The sequence below is a fragment of the Halichoeres trimaculatus genome, unplaced genomic scaffold (assembly GCF_033239565.1).
Source record: "Halichoeres trimaculatus isolate MK-OKI-2021-1 unplaced genomic scaffold, fHalTri1.1 fHalTri1_scaffold_3, whole genome shotgun sequence".
Classification (NCBI taxonomy): domain Eukaryota; kingdom Metazoa; phylum Chordata; class Actinopteri; order Labriformes; family Labridae; genus Halichoeres; species Halichoeres trimaculatus.
Genome location: NW_027437181.1, coordinates 19293308 through 19314813, shown reverse-complemented (window position 1 = coordinate 19314813; position 21506 = coordinate 19293308). Strand labels below are relative to the sequence as shown.

Genomic DNA, 21506 nt, shown 5'->3' with positions numbered 1-21506 from the left:
AGGCAAAGCGGGGAAGGAACACACTGAATAATCATTGTGTTTAATGCTCTGGTCATAATCCCAGGTTTTATGATGGTTTTCTAATGATTTTCTAATGATGTTAAATATTAGTAGAGAGTACAGCCATAATTTGAACACAGCGGTCGTTTTTTCAACGCTCTATCAGCACACCCGATTGCGACTACAATGAATATTGCTCTGGGAATGAGATTTAAGAGCCATCCCTTTTGGTGTTTTATTTTGCTGTCTCCTCATCTGCCATAAATCCTCATTGCTGTGCTCTTGAAGCCTCCGCCCTCGCCTGCTTTCCCCAGGTGGGAATACAATTAGGTGCAGGGGCCATTTCATTCAGTGCCACTGTCTGTCCACCGCAGTCATTCGTAAAAAAAAAGGCAGCGCTGTCCCAGTGGAGAAAACAGAGGACTCCTGGGAAATATAAAAAAACAGGGGAAGTCGAGGGAGAGAAACAGAGAAGAAAATAGTGGGGAGACGAGCACAAAGAAGGGAGAAAATCTCCAGAATTGCTGTCAGAGGAGATACAAGCTTGGCCTCTGATGAGTGACAATATTGAGCAAAATATGTATTGCAGACAAAGGCTTTGTCTCCTTCCTGAGCCTTTTCAATGAATTACACCTCTCCACCCCCTACCCCCAGCTTTTTAATTAAATGGCTGCAGCTCCATCTCTCTATCCGTAGCTCCCCATTACAGAGGCTAGATAAGGGATTGCTATCTGTAGCATGTTAAGAAAGGCTGCTGGGCAGCCAAGCCTCATGAAATTTGTCACAAGATCTCATTTTCCTCATTGCCAGACGTGATGCTTATAATTGATGTGGAGGCAGCAGTAATTTATTGGCCGTCCGCAATTATCATCCCCTTCTAGCAGGGGGATGTGACTGCAATTTATAAGTGTGTGTGTGCGTGTTGTTTGTGTGTCTAGGGTTGGGGGCCTGACTTTGTATCGTATAAATTAACACAAAAACATGTTTCTCCTTACTGCATCGTTAGTGAGGATGTGTGTGTGTGTGCCACTCAAGAATGCAAATTGATGACAGGCTCCGTATCATAAACAATATGGGGCCTGTAATGCAGCTATGTTCAACTGAGGTGTCGAGACCGTCAGAATGCCAGCTGGACTTTCACACAGCCAGGGGGTAAAAGGGCAACCAGAAGCCTGAGAGGTGGGTGGGTTGTGGGAGAGGGGGGTCAGGGAGGGTGGGCCAGAGGGGGCTGGTGCCGCAACTCTTTGTCTGAAGTTTCTCCTGATGTCTTTAGGGTCTATTTTGACTTCGTAAAAACAATGACAATAAGGGCAGATTGTTAATAATGTTGCTGTCTGAATACAAAGACCATTAGACTTAATGAAGTTCGTCAATTACTAGTTTGTTTTAACCCAAAAACAAGTTCCCCTTAAAACTTTTTCCAGGCAATATTCATAAAAAGAAAAGCACATCGTTTCCAGGGGCCATTTACTACTATGATACTAATGACAAAGTGAATGGAAGTCATACTGGGTAATAGAAAGCTTCTCTCTCAGTAATACACAACCTGAAATTGCTAATGATTTCAAGACACCTCCTTAAATTGGAGTGCAGAGAGTATATTACTTTCTCTGTGCTGTTCATACCATTACAGTCAAAAATAAAACATTTTCGCATTGCCACATTATCTGCAAAGACACTGCATTAATCAAATCTGCATTCATTAACCTAGGAACATCATTAGTGGTATCAAGGCAGCACTTGAGCTTCTTTGTATGATATGTGTAATGTGAACCCAGCAGGCTGAGGACAGTGTGCTACAGTCAGTTTTAGCCACACATTAGTGGATTAATGGTAGCCAGGGTTTTCTTTGGTGTGGATCTATCCACTTTTGCTTTTAGGCACAATTCACTCACAGTGTGACATATTTTATAGCAATATCAAATGAATATTTAAGGGGGGGCTTTTAAGGCTTGGTAAATTTTTCTGTTGCTGTCTAAGTAATGAGTCTCATGCTCCTTGCCATGTTGCGCAAGTATTTTGTACTTGTTAATACACTCTGCTTTGAAGATATATACTAAATTTAGTTGTGCACAGATTTTCCTGTTGCACAGCAGTGATCTCCATGGACGGAGTGGATTGCTGTCATGCCATGGCAGGGAAGAGAATGAGGAAGATGAGGGCTGTCACCGGCAGCCACTCTGAGCATGCTCCCTTTGTCTGGGGAAATGGAACCTGTTTGTTTTGTCTACCTGCATGCCTGTTGTGTGCAGTTGCCAAATTAGACTTTCAAATCAAGAAGCCAGTGGGAGACCAAGACTCTAGTTTTCTCCTTCCCTTTAATAATCATCCCTGTTTACTCTTCAGGGAGTCATCTTTATATATTTTTTTCTTAAATGCACCCTCTAAGCAGGCAGAGTGTCTTTAATAAAGCAAGCAGGCAGAGCGCCATTCCCAACATGTGAATTGCACAGGAGAGAATTGAGAGATGGAAGCAATAGAGGAACACCGGAGGAGGGAGGGGGGAATGGGGGCTGCTGCCTCTGCACCCTTCATGCTATTATCTTTATGGCATAGCAAAACATGCTTCAGGCAATCAGCATGAAATTGTTAATTGCTCAGCCCACTTGCACGTTGCTCAGGGGACAGGGGCCTTTAGGAGGTCCTGCAGTGAGTGAGCATGGGGTGTCTGACTAGCTGCCTGCATGTCTGGTCCCTTACATGAAGCAAACGTGTTGTGCCCTTTACCCTCAGTAACCTTCACAGAAACACAGCGGAAATCACTGGAGGCATTTTCCAAAAAGTATTTAAGAAACTTATTGTTACAAGAGCGTGCGCACGTCAAAGACATTTTTCTGTATTGTTATACACATAGCTTGGATTGCTGAACAATATGTAATCACTGTAGGGTAAAGTTAGACATAAGGCTTTTACATAAGAACTGTGTGAAAGTTCTGTCTATTTAAAACTCACATACAGCTCAAGATTGTACATCAGCAACATCATTGTAAGTGTGTGTTTTTGTGTCATGGTCAGAGAGACTCAGTTGTAATGAAACCATACACTATGTCTTGTACGTCCTAGAGATTTTAATCACGGAGAACAATATGAATTCATGCAAAACACAAACAAACTCTCCTCTCCCCACTGTTCAGTGTTGTCCTCTCACCTCCCAAAGAAGAGACTCCAGAGGAAAACATGTAAGACATCTTCCCAAAATGAACACTGTCCCTCCCTTGACATGCACAGTCAGAACATATTGCCCCTCATGTTTGGCTATCAGTTTTGTTCTTGTTTGGAGGAGAGGGAGAAAGAGCAAGGTTACACGGGGCGTCATATTAATGGGGCCTGTCATGCGCGTTGATCGTCTTAGGCGTGGAGGAGGATGAGCGCTCAAAAGGTGTTGTCTTCAAATAGGATTTCTGCGAGTGAGACATCCTCGTTGGTTGATATCCCCCTCAGAGCAGCCACTTTCTTATAGAATGATCTGTTATTAAGCAAATGAAGTGCTGCGGGCCCAACGGTAAATCCCTCCACTTTGTCATGGTGTGCTCTCAGTTATCACACCCTGCTCCCTCATTCATTCCTCATGTTCTACCCATTTCGCCATGTTATACCCAGGAACACCAGCCTTGTATTTAAAGTCACTCGCCCCTTTGGAGCATGCATGACACAAGGAGGATTCTAGGTTGTAATCAATGACTCCTGAAAAGACGCATTGATGTCTCAGAAAAGAGGAAGTCTTGGAGCTAAGCAGGCTTTCCCTCCTAAGTAGAAAAAAGTTGAAGGCAGAATTTGTAATACAAATGCCTTTCAAAATGAAGAGCTCCCTCATAATATAAAAGGACATCTGAGAATTCGATACTGCTTGTGCTTTAAGGTACCAAAAACAACTTAAAGAGAAAAAGATCATGCATAAGATCCATTAACTTTAAATCATAACTGCCTGAGAAGCAATAAATAAGGATTATGTGTAATCATTTGTGTAGAAAAAAACTCAGTTGACATTTCCTCCTCCCAGTAGTGTGAATCTTGTATGTTGCACCTCTTATGTGTTATTTCAGGCCTGAAACCCCTTTGACTTCTTTCACTAGTGGCCAGTCAGAGGAATGTTTTCTCCCTCGGCACCCCAACATCACTTTAATCAGTCTACTGTGCAACGACCTCAATTTAAGGGACAATTAGGAAGTCCTTTAATAAACTTTGGTTTGACATGGGTCTTTTGTCCCAGCCATGCAGATACATGATAGAGGAGAAAGAAGGGGTGATTAGAACGGGGCGGGTAGACAGGGGGAATGGCAACTGCTAGACAGGAATTGATTGCATTAATTGATATGCCAATATGTAAGCTTGTTACATCCACCATTGCTTAGGATGATGGCTAACAGGTCCTGCTGATCAATGGAACCAATAAAGGCTTCATCCATTAATGAGCAATGTGGTAATTAATGTTATCCCTAAACCAATTACCTCAGGCAGTGCATCTACAGGAAAGCGCAGCAAATAGTCAAACCAGGTTCTCTTTTTTACTAGTTGTGAGTTTCTCATGCTGCCTTTTTACTGCGAGTTAACATGGCTGTTAGGCTGCACCCTGGCATGGTCTATTCACAGCCCATAATAGAAAGTTTACTGTAAAGATATACTGTGAAGAGATTGCAAGAGTTACCACAGAAAAAAAATAATTATAAAAATCTAATTTACGACTGTACTTACATAGCACAGTTTTGTGTGTTGCTTCAGCCTTGGATTTTCAAACAACTTCAGAAGTCCTAGCTTCATGTTCTAGGTAAATCTAATTGGCCTTCCACTCAGGCATTCAAGGTTGAAGAGCTGGAACTTTATTGTTTTTTTGTACAGAACTGAAGTGGTTTCAAATGTCTTTAACTATTCAGGTAAGAATGTAACAAACATTGGCCAGTAACTCCAGAGAGGTGTCATTATTACAACTCTAATCACACATCTCGACATGCAGACTAGTCAGTGTGGTAAAGAATATGCTCATAGCGTGTCTGCCACCACAAAGCCTGATTGTCCTGACAACTGGAACAAAGAGTGAGCCAAAGAGTCAGAGCCAAGTAACAAAGCACAGCCCTCCCTAATAGACACACTGTCTGTACATGAATAATAGCAGGCTTATAAATCAATACTATTGTTTTTGTGTTTAACTTCAGAATCGTCTTACCTGGAATTCATTACCTGCTTCATTGCTCAGCATTTGAACTCCTCTTACCTTTATACAATGCAAGTGAAACAGGGTTTTCTGCATTATAGTTCACTGTGAGAGCTGAGGAACAATTAGCGCTTCACCGTAAGTTTGACTTTGTAAACAATAGTATCGATGAAAGTCATGCTGCTTGTCAGGTTTTACTCTCTGCCATTCTTTTCTCGTTTACAGTAAAGGCGTTTCACTCATTGAGCATTACACGGCAGCTGTGGTTGGTTTCAGTTAGTCACAAATATGTTTGTTTGGCCTTGTAAGGCTCAAGCCCTGCTTAATGTCACATTTCTTGGTTTGTCAGTATCTACATGTATCATTTTATCTGCATGTGTTCATATGTACTGCTTTCTTAATCTCATCAAAGAGAGCTTTTATAAGTATGTACAAACTGAAACAGTAACATGAATAGTTTTGTTTATTTTGAAGCTTCAATTTTCTTGTCTGAACAGACTGCACAATGTAAAGAACAGGACTGTAAGTGTAAGATAATGACTTATTAGTTAGGACAAGCCTTGTAGAACAAAGTCCGGTCTATATAATGGGTGTTGTAGAAGTGCAGAAAGGCCCATCTGTCTCTTCGCCTATTATCCGGAGCCTTAATCGGGACTTACAGCAGGGCAGGCTAAATAAACAGTAAGTAAGTTGTCTTGGGTAGAGGAACGTCAATGCCTGCAACTTGCTCAAGCCTTTGCTCTGAATAGTTCTGTATTGACCCCCCAGGACCCCCCGAGAATTCCCTAATTGAAAATTAATATTGAATCAATGCTGCGGGCCATTTGCATATTGATTATAAACATCCAGGAAGGCACCAAGTATGTCTTGGATCAATAGGGCCCTTCTGCAGCAGGCCGAGTGCACTACATCACATGCCAGCTGCCTGCTCCGGAGGTTAATGACTGCTGCTTGTTAAGAAGCTCTTGTCAGGTAGAATCCAGCCGCGGGGTCTGTCTGCCACAGCTGGTAGCAGGTGAACAGTGGAGTGTGAAAAAGTATATATAGATGGAGAAGAAGAAGAAGGAGAAGTATGGGATTTGGTTTACCCCTTAATGTTTTAAGAAATGCTGAGTTCACATTAATATCTGCAACAGAAGGCATCAGTGTTCCCCTTATTAACCTGAAGTTTTACCCTCTTTACGCTCTGCTGTTGTTTGTATTTCTTGGTCTTGGCACCCTACTGCTGACCCTGAACACTAAGTAACACCCACCATAAAATACTGCGATCATGTGTGTTTGTACTGTCTATATGTGTGTGTATATAAGACAGGATAAGAGAGGGAGTTTGATCAAAGATAACACCAACTATTTCCAGCCCCTGAAGGGAAAGAAAACAATATTAGGTAGATCAAAAAGGCCCTTTTTTAATTTGAAACGAAACTTTGACTGCATCACAAGACAAAGGAGAGTAAGAATCCTCTACTTTAAGGCACTGATTAACATTCAACACATACATTCCTTTCTCGAACTCCCTCATAATAGTTCCCATATGTTGAAGGGTTGTGAGGAGGTGGAGGCAGATGGGATGGCAGAGCAGACAGTGCTGTGAAGAGGTTGGATGCAGATGCAAAGTTGTTCCCGTACCATTATTGGGCTTTGATACAACTTAAAATGCAGTATCATCAATTAACAAGGTGTGCTTAAAGTTAGTCAAAGCCAGAACAATACTTACAAAGATTATTTCTCCACTTTTATTGATATTTTAATAGCCCGGTGCCAAAGGAAAACATGGTATCGGTAAATACTTGTGGTTAGGTATTGTTATTGCTATATTTGGTATATGAAAAAGAGCTCCATCAAACGCCCATAACTAGAGCCCCAGCAACCTCACAGGTGGGTTTGTAATTTTTACCCCTGGTTTAACTAATGGGTCTCTCTAAAACTTCATGATTCCCCTAACCCACAGGAGACAGTAGACCTGGTGTGAAGTACATGTGAGAGCAGCTTATCCTCCAGTCTATGAAAGGCAAGGTCTTGAATTAATGTCTCAGTGCAGACTGTCTGTTCTCCCCTCACTACCAACACCCCCACCCTAATGCAACACCCTGCACTGGGAGCTCGGGGTCTGGGAGCCTGGAATGGAGTGCCGGGTCCAGAGAACCAGGCTGCATCTGATTGCTTCATTACAGGCCCTTTCATTGACTTGGTTGCACTGAACTGATGAACTGAGGCAGTGGACAAGAGCACATAATAGGAAGAAATGAATTCTTATCACAGCCTTCTCAGGAGGCTGCTGGTCCTGGCTGGAGCCAACAGAAGCCATGGTTGAATGGAGAGGAAGGGGCTGTATCTGGGCCTATTCATGAGCTATGAGCAGGATCTAGACTTAGGCCATGCTGAAGCTTTAGGATGCTGGATCAGTACTCAAGCGAGGAGCTGTGAATCCATTGAGATATTTTATTATTGGCAGCTTATTTTAATGATTAGTTTGCTGATTGGTGTTTGCTTTCTCCTGGTTACCAACACCCATGGCATAACATTTTTTGTAATTGTTTATTCTAGCATTCCTCCAGAGACAGACCTCTGCTAGTTAGAGTCACTGCTTTAGGCCTCACAGCAGAACCCAAACACCAACCACTGAGATGAATAATTAATTTTGTACCTTATTGGGCCCTCACCCCTAACTTGCAAACCTCAGGCTAATGAGTGAGAGGAGTCTGCAGCTAGAACCATAACTGCACCCATTATAAAACAACGGCAACACTAACAACCACAGCCAAGCATATCATCCAAACACACAACGTGATATAGCTCAGCACCAATTTAGCAGCAGGGCTTACTCTCCATAGGGCAGGGGTTATTAATCCCTGACCATGCGTTAGAGGGGCTACGGACTGCACAACTCTGACCGACCGGCTCATTTCCATACCTTTATGCCCAGTCAGCACTGAACCAGGGAGGGGGTGGGTAGAAAAACCTTATGTTTTATAAATAAATGCTGCAAGTGTGACCCTTATACCATTACCATAACCTGTAAAAGTAAAAGTTACCCCAAATTATGTGATGTTGTGTCATCATATCGTTCCAGAAATCTGCATAAATTATATCTATATTAGGTGGAGTCTGCTGACTGGCTGATCAGGTGCAGCACCTACATGCCTGTGCACTCTCTCCACCTCCTCCCCTCCTCCATCCTGCTGCAAAACGTACCCCTCCCCTTCCTGCTCGTACCTGTTCACTTGGCACAAAATGGATGCTGCAAAGCCATTTAATTGGCCTCCACTTCAGAATTCAAGGGCATTTGAAATGTCTCTTTAATAATATCTCTTCCCCTACAGAGCTATTCTTGACAGCGTTTGGGGAGAATGCACTGTGTTGCAAACAGCCAGTGGACATCAAGCATTCACTGTGCTCATCCTGAAGATCTTTTGGCCACAGTGATTGCTACTGGGCTGTCTTGTGTTTCCCTTTTTTCCTTCTTTTTTAGGCATGGTGTAAACGCTACAAGAACAGCATCAGACATACTAGTCATTTGGTCATTTTAGAACAGCTGGCCATGTTTAAGCCACATCATCACTTCCATGTTTTTTTTTCTCCCTTGCCTGTCTCCCTCTCTCCTGTGGCTGAGCCAAAGATAACTTAGTAGCAGGGTTTGACTGTAATCACTCCAAGTCTCCTTCTCTGGAGAGCAGCGCAGCGGGCAGCACGGTTCCACCCCTCTAGGAGCTTTCAGCCCACTTTCACAGTATTATGACATGTTCATGTAGAATCTGAACTAGACAAGTTTGGTTACATATGAAAACGAATAAAAATGCATAGTTTGCTGTTTTAAGGTTTGTTCCTGAGTTTTTGTAATAATCAACAGGAGAAGAAGTGGAGAGGAGGAGAGACCATTTTAAGTCATTTTGGTAATCTGAACAGCATAATTGAATGTAGGTCTGATCTTTCAAGTGTCATTCTGAGAGCTATTTTTGAGTTCCAGGTAGAATTGAAAGCCAATTTTGCATACTGATTAGTCTGAGATTTATACAGGCTCCATATACCACTGAGACTGGAAGGATAACTAGTTTAAATGATGGTTGAGTTGGTCCATTGCCTCCCATCATTATCTGGCGCTGAGTCTATTTAGTAATTAAGGCTGTAAGGTGTGCACATAATCAAATAAATAAAAAAGCATTCAGAATTATGTGCTAATAAATTAATACATGACAAGAAGTGAATAAAGGAGCAGCTAATTGCATGAGATGAGTCATTCTCATTAGCCTTTTGAGAGGAAATTTCATTATATGCATCACAAGCCATACTGCCAGATGAGATCAGGTTTTAAAAGTATGCAAATAAGACTTAAGTGCATTGTTAGGAAAACCATAGGAGGCAGAACACCACATTAGAATAAACTTCTACTTTTTGTGAAGTTATAAGGATTTGATGTAGTTTCTCACACACTTTGTATAATGACAAATACAAGTTCTGACAATGATACTCTGTGTCTTCAACAGTTTGTAGCTTCTCAGTAACATTTAGTCACAGTTTGGAGAAGTACAATATAATGATTCTATCTGGATAGTTTTTTTTTTTTTTAATTAGACTTAAGTTTGGATTGAGACATAACCTTATATAAATATTGACATGTGAATCCATCAAATGTTAATTAAGGCAAGGTGTGTTCACCAGCGAAGATTATACTAAGTACATACTTAAAGCACACCTTGCAGTATTGATATTCACATTTGTTCCCTATCTCTTTAACTATTGTTGCAAGGAAAACATAAACTTAGTTAAATGCATCTCCAATAATTGCACTGCAAAGTTAGTTTTTTATTTTGTACATAATTACAGTGGAAAACAACCTGCCTATTAAGACTTTAATGGCAGTAATACAGAAAGCAATTACCATTACTTTTCTGCTAACTCTGAAAATAAAGATTTCTCTAAATGAGAAGGATCCTCCGACTGCTGCTAAGGCTAATTGTATGGGGTCTTGTGTAGACATCTGGTTGTACATCATTTGTAAGGGCTAAATGCTGATCAGTTAGGAAGGCCTTTACAAGCTGTGTCCTATAAGCGTGTGTTTTTGGGACCTCTCTGCTGCCAGGGAGTCTGATAGCTCTTGAATTATTTATCTATCAGGCTGTTGGACGGTAGTCACGGTGACCCAGGCCCCACAGTGGTTGTCTGGCGACATCTTGCTCCAACAGTAGCCATTAGCAGACCAGGGTGGAGGTGCTAATGAGCAGGGTGCAGTGTGCATGGGACCGGAGTTTTCCTCCTATCCCTGCTCACATACAGATAGACCCGCCACACTGAGTAGAGACACACAAAAGATTTACAAAGATCTGAGCACAGAACTTTTTAATTAGGGGAAAAAACGAGGTTAGAAAAAGAAAAAGATTGAAAAAGAAAGATAGAAACAACCAGCCGTTTTCCTATTAAGGAGAAATGTCAAGCGCAGTGGTGAAGCAATAGTCTGTGTGCATCCCTTTGTTGTCCTCCCTGACATTGAAGGCTAATTTTTCATGGTTATTTGAACTGGAAAATGAAAGAGAGGTTTGCGATTATTTCCTATAAATGACAACACAATTGCATTACGCTTCAGTACAAACACAGAGAGGATATTGCCTTTTCATATTTCATGTGAAAGTAATGGATGGGCTATGCAAAGAGGAACAGAAAGAAAGACAAATGGTGAAAGAAAGCTCCCCGTGTTTGATTTGTATTAGAAACCGAATGGATAGAGGTAGCACAAGTTTTTTTTCAATAAGTGGTAGCACTCTCATGGATGTTTTAAAGTGCTTGTGCAGTGTAATCATTGGATTTCTTTAGCAATTAGCTTTGAGCAACCAGCCGGAGTGGTTGTTAGAGGAAAAGTTGCTCAGTGTATCCACTGCAATCTCTGCTAGACAAATATACTGTACATCCAAAGTCATGCCCTAGATTCACTGTCTGCATAAATATATGTAAGCTATGTGCTGTAATAAAACTGAAATAAATAAGCCAAATCATCAGCCTTGTACCTCTCCTCTGAACGGTGAGACATCTGAACTTGGCAGTCTAAACTTTGAGTGAAAACACATCAATGATTCTTATATTTTATATTTTAAATAAAATTGATTAGCAAAATTGGTATTCATGACCCTGTTGGATTCTGTTTTATCTGGGATCACGCTTTCATAAACAAACAGCCGGTTAGACCCTGGGCTTTGGTTGGAGGCCAGGAGGCAGGCCGTCAAGGAGGATGGCAGACCGGCCCACTCTGGAGGGGCATGCTGAGAAATGTGTTTGTGTACTTTAACTTTACAAAGATTGAAGCGGCGGCAGGAAAGCCTCTGTTGGCAGGACTCATGTAAATAGGACCCATGTGGGAGCTGTGAGTCGGACTCCCAACACGCGCCGTGGTAGGCGCTACATACATCCAACCACGGCAACATTGATTTTCTGAGCTAATACCTTCACAGAACAGTCCACAGGCAGATGGATGCACTACAAAGATATGCAAATGGTGCATTCGATAAATCGACAGGCAGAGATCTTTTTCAGACAGTCCACTGTACTGGTCTGCGGTGCCTAAAAGGGGAGATAAACAGATAAGTACCTGTTAATAGACACACACACACATACACACATACATACAGAAGTGCGAACACTTAGACAAACATACACGCACCAGTCTGCCTGTTACCTGGGAAATCTCAGATCGATAATAGAATTTCATGTTAAGCAGAACCTCTTCAGAAAAGCACATCAAATAAAAGCTCCAGTTCCAGATTTAATATGAAAGTGCTATTTTAATGTGGCACACAATATTTTTTAATTTTCAATGTTTCCTTCAAGAAATCTTTTTGCACTATATATCTTGTGTGTAATAAAACAAACTGGGTAGAGTCATATTCAGTGCGCTTATTAGTCAGATATGAAACAAAAGCTGCCGGGTGTATGTCATATATAATAGATGTGGGCTGCCTTGTTAAGCCCAGCAGGCTGTATGTGGCTGTGTCTCTGTGGAGGGAGGCTCTGAAGCTCGCTGTACCTGGTAATTAAAGAGAGTTTGTGGCAAAAGCCAAACATCAGGAGAGATGAGCTATGAACAAAAGAGCTGTGACAGTTTCAGGTTATGTGATTTTTGTGTCCCTTTTTCGCCAAATGAAAAATCAATACATTTTCCGGGTTATACATATTCAGAGTGTCCACCGTGCCTCTGCCCTGATGGGAAGAGAGAGGAGGGGAGGTGGGGGCTGTGGGCTTGAGTGGGGGGAGTAGCCTGTTCGTCTGTCATAACTGTACCATCGCATTTTCCAACCCACTGGTGAATATTTCAGTGTTGATGTGATTGCCCTTCATGACAGCGGTGATGGTTTTTTTTTTTTTTTTTTTTCCAGACACCCCTTCAGCCACCCACACCCACACTCCCATCAACCCTCCCCAATTCTGTTTGGTCCCTTTGAATAGCAGTAAATAGGTGAAGGCATTGTTGTGTGAGCTAGTGGAGAAAGAAAAAAGATGCATTAATAAAAGGAGGTTGATTCAAGAGGAGGCAGCATGGCGGGGGGTGGCAGAGAGGCAGAGTGACTCTTTGTGCAGGACAATGTCCCTCAGGCAGGGTAGATGGAAGAGCACTGCCCAGTGATGTTTTTGCCCCCTATACGGGCTTTTAGTCCACCATGCTAGCCGGGAAAAGTACAGCCTGCATCCTCCATTGTGGATGTAATATGTGTTAGTGAGTGGCCATCATCTCAGACATTCAAGAAAGTCAAGGAAGTCAAGGAAGTGTGTGTGTGTGTGTGTGTGTGTGTGTGTGTGTGTGTGTGTGTGTGTGTGTGTGTGTGTGTGTGTGTGTGTGTTTGTGTCAGCTGGGGCAGAAGAGTGAGCAGTCCCTGAATGCTCACTCCCTGTGTAGCCACATTAACCCAGATCTTCTTCTCCTTCATCACTCAAGTAAAACACAAAGAGAGGAGAAGTAGAGCAGCACTCACTTTATCCACTTTATTTGTAATGTATCTAAACATGCCATTATCACCAGAAGTATTTCTAATTAGTGTAATTTCCCAGGAGGTAACACTTAGGGGAAAATATTTAATACATGGTGCGAACAGTTTCTAATTTACTAAGTATCAAGAGCGCAAATTAGCAATCAAATTAGCCAAATGTTGGATTTTTTCCCTCTAAAAGAATACTTTAGAAAAATGTGACTACTGTCTTTGTTTCCCAATGACCTGACTGTCCTTTTTAAAGGCCAGGGCCTTCAAAAGGCATGGGAGATCGCATTAAGTGTTGTTTTTTGGATCTTTTGGGTGAAGGAGGAGGGGTCATGGTGGTATTGTTCGAAGGCAGTGTGAGCCATCGCTGCTGTTTGTGATTAACTTGCTGGTTTAAGTTTTCTTAGTTATTAGCCGCCCTGAAATCCACACCCCTCCTCCATCTCCCGCATCCCCTCCTGCCCCCTCCTCTTCATCATCCTCCTCCATCCACTCCCCTCCTGCCCTCAGCCCCATGGAGACACAAAGTATTCATTCCCATTTAGATCCTGAGGTCACAGCAGGGCCAGCAGGGAGAGGCCAGTGAATCCCCCCATAGACAGGTCAGGAATCTAACATGTAACTCCGACCAGCAGCGCTGAGGTAGCTCACTCTTCTTCTTTCTTTTCAAAATGTGCAAGTGTATGAGAGAGAGAAGGATGGAGAGACAGAGAGGAAGAAAGAGGGGGTGAAGGGGCAGACATGTTTTTATTTTGTGTGTGTGTGTGTGTTAGGTCTAGTGTGGTTCCAATGCTTAATCATGTGAGTTAACTACAGTTTTATCTATTTTACTGTGTCATTGTTTGCACTTCTAACAGGGCTAAAAGAATTTGATAAAAAGATACCACTGAAATATATAAAAGATTATCAACAATTTTTTATTTATTTGAAAATGTATTAATTAACCTTTTTTTTTCCTACAGAACGTCATGTTTTTATGTTACCATATACCTTAACCCCATTTTCACAGTGCTTTTGGCAGCATGTACTGTCAATGATAAAACCATGTTGTGGTTTACTGGTTGTTCATAAGCAAAAGTCCCTCTTGTCTATGGCCAGATTGTGGGCATGTTTTGTTTTGTTGTGGTTTTTAAGAGAGGCAGCATTTGAGGACATTAGGAGGCAGCTCCTGTGAGCATGTCTGTGTGTGTGTGTGTGTGAATGGGGGTGACTTGGGGAGGGTGTGTTTTTCTGTGTGTTGTGCTTTAAAAAAAGAGGAGGGGGCACTTGCGTATGAGGGCACAGAGGTGCTGATATGAGGAGCGGACAATGCATAAAAGCCCTCAGCATGGGTCCTGTGTCTCATTGTCCCATGGTACCCTCCTGTCACTTTCATTTTGCACCCTCCAGTCCGGAGTCAGGCCAACTTTGATATAAGGAAGGGGTGCAAGGGATGATGGGGGGAGCATGAGGGGGATTTTTAAAAAGAAAAAGTAGGGGAGAAAGATAGAGTCTGTGAAGTGTGAAATAAGATTGCTTTTTATCCGACAGTGCAGCGTTAAAGAAAAGGAAGCTGTCCAGGCCTTGGATAAATCTGGTGGTGGTGGAGGGGGGCACACACCTCTCTGACATACAGTGCCATCCTGTGACACCTGGTTGAAATGATAACAACAGCCTCAGTAATAATCATAATGAGAGTAATGAGAGCTTAGACACACACAGCTCCACCACAAGAGCCCCGGAGAGAAGCAGAGCTCAACCCTCGCTCTGAGCACTCGAGAGCCGGGAGAGGGAGACGCTCAGCTCAGCCCCCGCGCTGGTTCTCCAGGACTCACGAAAACTGAGAGAGAGATAGCAAAAACAGTTGCTGAAGGAGAAACTGTATATGCAACCTAAAACAGAGCAGACTGTCACTGCTGTTTGAGGAGGACATTTTCAGGTAGGACTGGAATTCTGTACTTAAGAAAGGCAGTTATCATCCAAGCGGTGTATTCTGCTGAGGCCGAGCATGCAGGAGGAGGAGCCTGACCTAGTGAAAGATATCTAGAGTGACTATTATTACTTGCTGCTGCTCTTCTCTACAGTCTGGGAAGGAATACTGGAAAGTGCAATGGTTACCATCAATTATTTATCAGGCCGTTTGTGCTTGTCAGTCTGATTAGCATTACTGTAATCACTGCTCTTCAGGGGAAAAGGAAGGCCGCTCTCTCATCTAAAGGTAATCTTGCCGTTTTTAGTGTCTCATCTTCACCGGACGCCTCTTGCATAGCATCTGCTTTTGTCATCTCCCACATATTTCTTCCCCCCTTCCTTCCCTGTGTGTTTCTGTCTGTTGCTGCTCAGCCCCCTTCTCCCCCCACCCTCCCTCCTGCACCTCATTAATGTGTGCGAGCGAGATGCTCTCTCCCAGCTTGTATAGAGTGACACCTATGGGTCTGATTAAGCCTCTGCACTCGCAGGAAAAGCACAAGAGGAGGAAGAATGCTTAAGCGCCTGTGTGCTGCTCCGGTGTGTGTGTCTGTGTGTGTGTGTCTGTGTGCGTGTGTCTGTGTCTGCGAGATGGTGGATCAGAGAGAACCATGGACTGTCCCCACTGAATGACTGGCAGAGCAAAGCTGATATTTATATGCTCAGAACAAATGAGTGTAATCTCTGTGTCGGCAATGGGCTTATTCAGCCTGCATGATTAGATTAATGGAACTGTTTCATATCATTGTATTAGGATGGTTAATGAAGACAATTAATTAGAAGACAACCTTCAGGCTATTGTCCTTTACATGTCACAGATTTGGGTTAGAAATGGCCTGCTGCCATTGCTTTGAGTGTTTCTCCTCATCCATTTCCAGAGTTAATCTATGGCTACAGTTTTAGCTTCTCTTCCACTTGCATCCTACTCTTAGGCCACTCATGACCTTTCATTAATTATGGCCGGCCTGGCTTTAATCATTCTGTAATACCGTACCAGATGAGAAGAGGAAGAGGCCAAACCATTTGCCACTTAGAGATGTAACACTGCTCCTGGAATTAAATGTCTGCATTTCTGCATAAATTATGGACGGGGCTCTGTGTGCTAAAAGTGTCACACACGTTGATTAAACATCTAAATAAAGAAGTACTGAAAACAGGAGGGAAAAAAATACCAGTGAATGTGCAAGTATCTGGAATATGTGTGCAGGAAGTTGGGGGTGGGTACAGGGAGGCTGAATGGCATTAAAATGTTGGCTGCCTATCACAGTAATGTTAAAGCACAAAGTGTGTATTAATGTGTAGGTGGGGAATTAGTCTCACTACAAGTGTCACGTCGCTAAGAAATGACACCTTGCCCCGTTTTTAAAGGTGAAAAAATTTACCTGGGGATTATTTTGTAATCTGAGCACCTATGCAGCTGTACAGTATCCTAATTCTCACACAGTTGTGGAGATTTATGCAGGCGGGAGTTAGATGGGATTGTGAGACTCGGCAGGAGATCTCTGGTTTTTCTGGGAATGTTTTAAGATCCGCCTCACCAGAATGGGATGGGCTGCTCTTGATGGAATGCATGGGTTACCTTGGAAACAAAATAGAAACATGGTTAAAAATAATAGAATAAAATTTATTGACGTGTGTGGGATCCAACTCTTAAAAAGTTGTTTTTTTTTTTTTTTTTAATTTTACAAGTAGCCATGATCGCTTGTAAGATTTCCATTTAAACACAGGATCATTGGATTACAGGATCAGCTTTAGCAAAATTTGTAACAACACAACACACACACACACACACACACACACACACACACACACACACACACACACACACACACACACACACACACACACACACACACACGCACACACACACACGCACACACACTCATACAGAGCAGTCACGCTGCTCACACAGCTGTTTCCTACACCATGTGTATCAGCAAGCAGGAAATGGAAGATATTGCTGCTGTCCTGCCAGTAATACAAAGGAGTTTTCCACTGACTTTTTTTCCAGACTTAATAACTCCATTTATATAAGCATGAAGCATAGTTTTTATTCAGTCAACCTTTAATAAAAAAGCCATTTTGAGACTTAGAAATGGCAAATATGTTTACAGATTCCCCTAATTTTTTTTTTTCAGTCTACAGAGGAAGGTCCCTTCTTTTAGATACAGGATAGAAATAAAAAAATACATATAATGGATTGATTTTAATGCATTTTCACTTCTCCTCCATTAGTTGTTTGCCTTAAACATTTTGATTTACCCCTTTTGCACAAAAAGGGGTACGTCTTATAATATTTCATTCATGAGCATTTCCTGTCAACTGCAATTAAAAAAAGATGGTAAATATCCTTAAATTCATTCAGTGTGTCTGTGTTAATTACACATACCAGAGTTAAAGAACATGATGATCTTTACACAGGGTGTGTAATATTTCATAAGTGACAGGATAAACAGTGAGTGCAGGGATAATGTAGCATCATAAAAGTGGTTTTGGCTGCGGGTAGTCATGTGGTGAGCTCAGATTGGCTGTGTGATGACTGCAGGGCTGAATACTTGAACAGGATATTTCAGTAGCTGTTGTAGCATTGTCAATATATCAATAGCTCATAGAGTTGAGACCTGAGCATGAAAGCATTTTCTAAAGAGTATTTAAGTACATTTGCTGAGAATTAGCTGACTGGTGTAATAACTGATAGGCCCTATTGACTGCGGCCTAGTTTACTGTTGTCAAATCAATGCTCTTGCATGGAAGTCCCACTACTTTTAAACAAACTTAACAGGCAGAGGGGATGTTCAGGGGGCACTGGAGGGAAATAAACAAGATTGATGCCCTTTTTATTATCTGTTTTTGCTATCTTTTCCTCTGTGTGTTACTTATAAATGGCGTTATCGGATATCCATTGTTTGGACTTCGACGCCTCTAAATGGCCTGACATATCGAGCTGAGGCTTTTAAGGTGGTTACAGGGGATTTCTGCCTTTGACTTGGCATAAAAATACAATGAATTGTGGCTCTAGAAGTTTTAAATATTTATGATTATTTTTGGGCGATAGAGGGATAAAGGGAGTAGTGACATGAGGCATGGATCTTTAAGTAACCCAGCAGATTGCAGCAGGGGACTGTAATGAATGTGTGCACATGTTTGGATTTGCGTGTGCGCAAAGGAGAATGTATAGTACGAGGTCTTTCTCTTGAAGGATATTGCTCACACAAATATTTTTCCATCTGCCCCCTTCAGACCAGATGTTTGATTTTTTTTTCCATTTTTCCAAGTCCACATTAAACAGAGGAAACCATGTTTGTGTCATGGTCATGAATACATGGAGAAAAATAATACATTTGTTCTAAAATATACAACAAAAATAAACTTATTTTAACCAGTAAGTAATAAAGATCTTTGTTTCCCTTTAAGTCAAATTGTTTTCTATAATTCTTGTCAAAATATCAGAGAGATAATCAAACAGCAGCAGGCAGAAAGCAGGACGCAGATTCTGCCCTCTTTGTCTGCCAGCCTTGCAACTGTGTGTCAGCATATGTAATTGTTGCGAGCTCCTATAGAAAAAAACGCTGCCGTCCCTTTAAGTGCTTCCACCAATTCTGATGGCGTGGTAATTTACATATCCCGTCCTCCCTCCCCCTCCAGGAGAGCTGAGTGAGGATGTGGAGGCTGCTAGTGAGACCACCACAGACCAGGAGGACCAAACCAAAGACAGAGAAAGTGGGGGGGAGAAGGAGCTCACCAAAGGGACAGGTAAGGCCAATATTTACACCACACACATTTATGGGAAACTGCACACAGTAAACATGTGGCCCTGCAGCTGAATGGTACTGGACAACAGGCCATTTTTAAATGACATTAGATATAATGTAACCAAAATAGTTAAAAGCCTTTAAGTATTATTCACTTTTTCACAAATCTCCCTAAATCCACAGCTGGGTTTTAAAAGGCCGCTCTTTCGTTATGGACTCACAGCCAGGATAAACTATCAATTTAGGGGATATGTTCGGGTGACATGTGACCCATGTTTTGTTTTTGTTCTATAGGTGACGTAAAGACAGGGGGCCTGCATAAGCCATGTGTGTGTATACACGTATGAAAGCTCTGCCCCACTGCTCATCTTTACTACACACAGTCAACACTTACCTGTGTTTAATGTTATCAGATCAGGATGGTTTTATCTGCAGGCCTCTTTATAGACAGGTGGAGGTGGTGAATACTAAACAGGGGGTTGAGCTAAAAGGAGGGTTAAGAGGCTAAGAGGAGGAGCTTTTAGGCCCACACAACCTGTGGTCAAGTGTGGGCTGCATTTCTCAGAAAGCATTTGAAGTATTTTTGGAGGAATTTAGTTTTTAATTTTAGACATGTTTTCATATCTCCATATGTTCCAAGTTAGAAGGTTTGTCAAGGATGCATTGTGAAGCCTTTATGGAAAAAGGAGAAAACATCTTTGGGTTAGGATGGTTGTGACAGTCATATGCCTCAGGACACAAATATGTGTGTATTTGTTAGTTATTCACTACATAAGCTAGCAACTCTGATTATATGAAGAAGTACTCAACTTTTTCAGGTTCTCCTGTCAGTTTTGGATCTACTGAGGTATTAATAAAAAGAGAAAGATTTTTGTTTCTTCATGTAAAAGTAGAGCCTATAAACATGCACATTCAACAAATACACAGAAGCCTTTTATTCAAAGATTGTTACATTTGGTGCAGCGTTTCAAACTTTCAGTTGTACTAGAAGAAATGTTTCCTGACCTTTTTCTTGGTGCCACCCAGCTTTGTTTTTAGACAGTCTGAAGCTTTAGATTTGAAGCTTTATATATATATTGTCTGTGCATCATGCTGCACACACTTATATATAGCTCTTTTGTTTGCTGTGTGTTTTTTCAAATGTAAGAGTAGATGAAATGTGGTTTAATTTTCCCTTTCATGCACAGTTTACTTTGTGAGCCTGTGTAAGGAAAAACAGTGCTGGCAGTTAAGACGTGTCTTTTTCAATAGAAGAGATTTCTGATAATGATGACACTGAACGGTTACAGGCCTGGATGGATGCTTCTCACATGTCTAACTTCTTGTGTTACTGCAGGATGTTTTGATTTACACTAGTCAGGTTAAAAGCTGGAAAACAATCCAGACCTTTTGCATACCTAAGTTTTTTTTATAAAGTGTAGAAAAAAAACTTCATCACGGTGTTTGAAGCCCAGCCTTTGTAAAATGTCTTTGATATTCGAACTTCTATTTTAAATGAGGCTGAGTTGTTTGTGCTCTTTGAAAGGGCGACACTCTTCTTTGATGGGAGAAATAATGATATGCATGCCTGACTGAATATGGCTAAAAGTATGTTTTAGCACATCAAAATAAAGCACTTTAAAAAGCATTAAAATGAGCCGGCCGATTAATAATTCACTCATACCTGTGGTGCACAGGAAGACGACTCTTCGCATTAGGATTCCTCCTTTTTGAAAGGCATGCAATTTGATACAAGCATATTCAGTTCCTTTCCTCCCCTCTGTCAGTCGCTAATCACCAAATAAGTGTGTTTCTGTGTTTTCACAAAGGAAATATGTGCTTGCATATGAAAAATTTACAGCTTCCCAGCAGCTTATTAGAAACGCTTAGTTAAAAATAGCATGTGCATTAGGGAACCAGGTCTGAGGTTCTGTTTGATGTCAGTGAAAAGGTGGGTGGGTAGGGTGGGGTGCTGGGTTCAAGGCTGTGTTGTCAGCGAAAGCTCGACAGCTGTAGTTTAATGGAAGGGTCCTTTTTTTGTGCACTTCAAACTTTTTGAGATGATGAACACAATGCCCATTCAGAGTGGGAGCAGAAAAGCTATCTTGTTGGAGAAAAAGCAGGGAAGACCTCACAATGCATTTGGTAAACAGAGGAGCGCTTGTTTGGCTGCTGATTGTCTGAAGATGTTTGTACAGTCGGCACACAGATGGCGTGCGTGTTAGAATGTGGTGTATGAGCATCCTGGCCAACCTGTTATTTATCTGAAAGGTGTTCAGTCTCCCACTGTCTGAGGCGGTGCTGTTTCTGAGGTCCATCATTAGAACTACTGAAGTATTTCTTCTCATCATTGTCATGTAGCTGTTGGAACAGAGCACAACATTGTTCCTTTACAAATGACAGTCACTGTCAGACAGACAGCATTAGCGCTCACAGAAAAAAGGCTTCTTCCCTTTTAAAGCCACTGTCAATCTTATTTTCTCTTTCTTGTTCCGCAGCTCCTCAGTATTCATTAAAATCATTTAGAGGTACATCAGAAGCCTTTGTAAAATGCATATGTATTCAGCATGTCAGCTCCTGAAAGATGCCTTCATTATTCTGTTGTTTTTTATTTATCTCAAAGATAATACTTAAATGTACATGTGCGGGCATTCAGGCATATGTTAATGTCACATACCTCCATCCTGAAGACACTTTGTGATACATTAAAAACTAAAGTACATA

The 21506-nt window shown here is 41.7% G+C and overlaps 1 protein-coding gene across 4 annotated transcripts in view; it reads left to right on the top strand.

The window, feature by feature from the left end:
- The window catches only part of zfhx3b (zinc finger homeobox 3b), a 333079-nt gene that overhangs the window by 287741 nt on the left and 23832 nt on the right, over positions 1–21506 (top strand). For all 4 annotated transcript variants that reach the window (XM_074666024.1, XM_074666027.1, XM_074666028.1 and 1 more), the window contains one exon: positions 18697–18804. In XM_074666024.1, the coding sequence (XP_074522125.1) occupies positions 18697–18804 (108 nt within the window). The remainder of the gene's footprint in view (positions 1–18696; positions 18805–21506) is intronic.